Source organism: Oryzias melastigma, linkage group LG17, assembly GCF_002922805.2.
Source record: "Oryzias melastigma strain HK-1 linkage group LG17, ASM292280v2, whole genome shotgun sequence".
Classification (NCBI taxonomy): Eukaryota; Metazoa; Chordata; class Actinopteri; order Beloniformes; family Adrianichthyidae; genus Oryzias; species Oryzias melastigma.
Genome location: NC_050528.1, coordinates 9,194,069 through 9,199,589, shown reverse-complemented (window position 1 = coordinate 9,199,589; position 5,521 = coordinate 9,194,069). Strand labels below are relative to the sequence as shown.

Here is a 5,521-nt window from a genome sequence, read left to right as displayed (position 1 = left end):
AGAAGAAAATTCCAACTAAGATGTGTATTTGTCTTTTCTGAGGATGGCAGCAGAATCGAAATGACCTCCACATCAGTAACTATCACGAGTGCTCTCATGATCGACCCTCATTTATTCACGTCTGTGAGGCGGCGTGTGCTGACTCCCCACCAGAATATCAACCACTGCGGCCGAGTTTAGCTGCTCTGTGGCTTGGAACAGTTATGTCTCACTTACAAAAAAGAGTGGGATCTGTGCAGCTGACCGCACTGTCCCTCTTCCTCCTTCCTCGCCTTCTTTCACTGCCTCTCTTTCTTTCTTTCCTCTTTTTGGCCGTGCAGCTGCTAGGAGACGAGGACAGAATGAACAAACAGCGTTTCCTCTCTGTAGTCGCTCGAATCCGTGTCACTTCAACACAATTTCCTGCTGAAGTTGTATTTGAATTTCTTCAGATGTTTATCTAAAGTTGAACAAGCATGAAGTGACCAGTAGATCTTTAATTCTAGTTTAAAGTAGTTTTTGAGTCACTTTAGACTTCAGTTTCAAATCTTTCCCTTATAGCACGTGTCAAAGTCAAGGCCCGGGGGCCGGATCCGGCCCTCCGACTAATTCTATCCGGCCCTCCAGATCATTTTATTTTATCGTTATTAATTGCCCAACTTTATCTTGCGCTTATTTCTAACTTATAATTTTGACAAAATGTTTAAGTTGAATTTATTCTGAAATAATATTCCTGCCCGTTTTTATTCACAATTATGTTAAAAAATGACATTTTTTAAGTTTTAAAAATTGGCATTCTGATAGCTTTTTGGAGTATTTTGGCATTTACTAAGATATTTTTGGACTATTTTGGAGTTTAGCTAATATTTCAGCTACATGCTAGCTGTTTAGGCTAATTTAGGCTTTTCTTCTTAAATTTTTTAGGCTGTTTTGGAGTTAGGCTAATATTTCAGCTACATGCCAGCTGTTTTGGCTAATTTATTTTTTTAGGCTATTTCGGAGTTTAGCTAATATTTCAGCCTCATACTAACTGTTATATTTTTTTCTTTAGGGAGGCAGCAGAGTCGGCTGGACGCCATGGACACTATATTTGTGAAGCAAGTCAAGGAAGGTGGTCCTGCTCATGAAGCTGGGCTTTGCACAGGTAACTCGTTTGCTTAAATATCTATCCTTTAATTAACTTCAGAGATGTCGGCAGCGACAGCTAAATACAACACATTCTGAACAACCGAAACTCTTAGATCGTTAATGCTGTTAATGTAAATGGATTTCTTTGCACCAATATTCAAAGCAGGTTTCTCAATGCACCAATCAGCTGACTTAATTATTAATCAATTAATTAATCTGCTGGAATTATGTTAATTGTGTTTGCAACCGGAGCCTGCGGACCCACATGACCCTTTGACCCTTCTTTTGTGGCTCCTCTAGTTGAAGAAAATTGAAATGTTTTTCATTTAAAAAAATATTCTATTCATTTGACTTTTAGGCACATTCATCAATATAAAACAGTCAAACTTTATTCAACTAATTCACAAACATTTAAAGAAAAGTACTTATCACTCCACCAGGCTCCTGACTACGATACCCATAATGCTCCAACAATCCATCAAGTGTTACAGCTTCATAATCGTTCTAAAACGTTTTGACACACGCCGTATTATAAAGCGGACTGTTTCAAGAGTTTTAATTTGCTAATTAGCTCCTAATCAATTCAATATAGCAAAGTTTATGAATGTTTACCAAAATCTATCAAATAAACTGTATGTAGTCTATTTTTTTTAATCACTGGTGATCTTATGTCTTTTGTTTTGAAAGGGAAGCATGTCAAAAGTAAAGACCATTTTCATATTTTGAAAAAAAGCATTTTTTTGTAATATTTATGTTTTATTTATGCACATGATCATAAAATGGGAAATAATTAATCCAATGGGATATCAACTGGGAAATTGGTCTTAATTTCTGACATGCAAAACCATAAAAAGGTCTTAAAAAGTCTTAAATTTAACTTGAAAAAACTTGAAGGAACCCTGTTGAGGCTAAAGATCTGGTGTTAAAAGGGCTGAAGACCCTCTATGCTGAAAACCATCTTTTTGGTGTTTTGTGACAGTTTTCTAATGATGGAGGGCATATATTAAGGAAATTAATCTAAAAATTACATATGTAAGTATTCATATATTCAGATTGTTGTGAAAAAAAGCAGATAAAAAAAAGTTAAATGTGAAAAAGCTTATTTGTGATGTAGAAAATGCGCCGGGTGGGCTACAAGATCCCTTTTTTATGGAGAGAAAATAGACTCATCCCGATCTGTGCGTGCAAAATTATTGGTTTGTAACTCATTCAATACACTGTGTGCATTAGTACGAAAATGATTAAATAAAAAAAATACAAAGCACAATTTGGACATTAAAATTACAACTAATTATGCGCACGAATCTTTAAAAAGTAAGCACAAATCGCTTGATGAGCACACACAAAACCACATTTGCACACAAATCTGGTTGTGGTTTGAGGGGCTGTAAGCTAGCTGGAGAGCATGTAAACAGAGAGCTCTCAACGACAGGAAGGGGAGGAGGGTTTAATACCTCACCGATGATCCCACCTAAAGTTTAATGAACTACTGCCGCTCTGCAGAAACTATGTCCTAAAAAGACAACACACGCTTTTTAAATTTGCCTAAAATTGGCACATTTATAGTTAAAAAAAAACAGTGGCAATACTTTTATAATAGTTCAAAAATTATCCCAAAGAGTCTTTAATAACCAAAACCCACCAGAGACGTTTACATTTAGTTTTTTACTAAATGCTTTGCTGCTTGCACTGTTTTTTTTAAGACGCATATTCTTTTTTGTTTGTGACTTTTAGTTTTTACAGACTCTTTTTATTTTGTCTCCTGACAACTTTTTCCTGTTGTGGTTCAGGTGATCGAATAGTGAAGGTGAATGGAGCCAGCATCATTGGGAAAGCCTACGGGGAGGTCATATCTTTGATTCAAGACAGGTAACGTTGATTTTCCTCCATATTTGTGTTATTAGTTTAAGCATATTTCCCCATTTAATTTCTTTTGTTTTTGTAGTGGAGACTTTCTTGAACTGTGCGTGATGCCAAAAGATGAAGATATCCTACAGCTGGTAAGATTTGATTTAGTAAATTATTAATCATTTATTTATTTTTTTGCTCCGATTTAGTGTTTATATAAAAATAAGCTCTTGTTATACCTTAAGGTTCTTCCACTTGAGCATGTTTCAGTGTTCCCTTATACTTGAGAGTGTAAAATGGGGCAGAGATTTAGTAAATTAGGCTACAGAACAGTTTCTGGGTGTTTTGGAGGCCATGTCAACACCTTTCACCCCCTTGTTTAAGCCAGGGCTCCAGGGCTAACTGCTATCTTGCTCTGGGCTCTTATTGTGAAATGTAAGTGAGGCCTTTGTTTTAATTCTGTGAACATATACGTTTGTGTGAGTCAAAAAAATCACGCTGATTTTTAGTGTGCATTCTCACATGAAGCATCACACTTCATTTCACACATCAGTTGTGATTAATCGGGGAAAAACAAAAGGTTGTGATCACTTTTCTGATATAGTTGATCTAGTTTAAGATAGTCAGGACTTTAGTCATGAGTTCCAAGTATCTGGCCTGTCCCATCAGAGGCCTCTATGTAGGCCTTCTAATCAGGCCATAGCAGACTCGCTGTGCTCCAGAACTGCTGCAGAAATGTCCTAAATGGGAGTGCGTGAGCGAGCGCCACCAAAAATACCCACACAGGCAAAATAATGTGGAGTGAAAATATTCAGCGCCATCACTTTCTCAAGTCCGTAGTGTTATTGTTTAGAAATCAGAGCTCTGAAGGATGAACTACAAGTCATTGCTTCAAATCTCTTTTTAATGCAGTACAGCAAACACAAGAAGATGTAAGTGTATTTGCTGAAGAATATGTTTAAGCATTTTTAATTAGACTTTACAAACTTTTACAAAATACAATAATAAATGATATAATCTTTACCGACACGCACACTTCTTTGTTTGTTTCATTTGATACTAGAGCTGTGATATTTATGATTATTTATATGTAAATAAATTAAAAAAAATAGTAATGGGTAAAATTTAATGGTAAAATTTAACTCTTTTTTTTTCTTTTTATGTTTTTTTTTTAAACTTGATAAGACATGATGTGATTTATATTTTATTTAGAACTTGTGCTATAAAGAAAAATTATGTTAAAAAAATCAAATTTAATGGATTCAATGTGACATTTATTGTATCTAGAAGTACAAATTTGTCAATTTATGATCAGAGTAGTTATAAAGGCCTCATTTCCACGTGGACGCAAATATATGAGTGTATTTATTTTGCTTTTAAATTTTTAGTTGTCAAATCAAAATTAATCACCTAAAGCTTAATAAATCTATGTATTCGTATATATTTCTTTGGTTTTCCACTTTAGTGTTTTCTGTTTAATTGCTTGAAATATTCCAGATCAAAATTAGTGGAATAACATTAGGACTTAAATGCATTTTTGATCTGTATTTGTCTGAAGTTCGGTTTAGTACGACAGAGTATTTGGGCCATTTTACAAACAAAAATGTGTTTTTTTAATTACAACCTTTAAGTCGTAAATTTACGTGGAAAAAAAGTCACAGCTGTTAAATTACAGGAATAAAGCTGTGAATTTATTACTTTAAAATATGTACATTTTGAAGAAAAAAGTCATAAATTAACGAGGAAAAACACCAAAGTTGTGTGTTTATCGGAGAAAAAACATGGAGTGTTTTGAGAAGTTTTGTTTACGGATGTGTTTCAAAAACAAAGAAATTCTGAACGTTTTGGCGACTCAAAATAAAATTATTATTAGTGTAGCTACTTTCTGGGGTTTGTCGTCAGTAACGTCTGGTTCACACTGGTCGCAGAAGCACCGCAAAGTGGCGTGGCGTAGAGGTTTGCATGTGCAAGTAGTTTCTAGCTGTTGTAATTTTAATTTGTGCATGGTAAATTGTATTTTGTATTTTTTTTATGTTGTAATTTTTTAACTTTTGCACAAAACGTATTATATGATTTAAAAATCAAGAATTACGCAGACAATAATCCTAATTTACGCACAAATCAAGAATTAATCAGAGTGAGTCTATTTTCTCTCCATATTATTCTGCCCTCATCATTGAAGGAGACTTTAAATTTAGTAGATTTATGAGGAAAAATTTGTAAATTTACTAGATTTAAAGTTGTAAATTTATAACTTTAAATCTAGTAATATTGTTTTTTTAAATTCTTTTGTTGGCCCAAATACTCCGTCATAATTGAGGATTAAAAGTTGTGTTTTTTAAACATAAAGGCGAAACTGAACAAACCTGTTCTGTATGTCAAGTAAATAATTTTAAATCTTTTTTTCAACATGAGAAAGTTTTCACCATTCTTGAATGACCTGTTGTTTGAAAAAGGTTGTGGGCGGGGCTTACTTTACCAGAAGTATTTCCTATTAAACTGTTTAAAGACAAAAAAAAATCATAATGACCGATGTCATCGTTTATTCTGCTGATTCCTCTTGTCC

The 5,521-nt window shown here is 34.1% G+C and overlaps 1 protein-coding gene across 2 annotated transcripts in view; it reads left to right on the top strand.

Annotated features, from left to right (window-relative positions):
• Positions 1–5,521, top strand: part of arhgap21b (Rho GTPase activating protein 21b) — a 41,046-nt gene that overhangs the window by 12,971 nt on the left and 22,554 nt on the right. For both annotated transcript variants that reach the window (XM_024273167.2, XM_024273166.2), the window contains exons 5-7: positions 1,031–1,123; positions 2,898–2,976; positions 3,053–3,107. In XM_024273167.2, the coding sequence (XP_024128935.1) occupies positions 1,031–1,123; positions 2,898–2,976; positions 3,053–3,107 (227 nt within the window). The remainder of the gene's footprint in view (positions 1–1,030; positions 1,124–2,897; positions 2,977–3,052; positions 3,108–5,521) is intronic.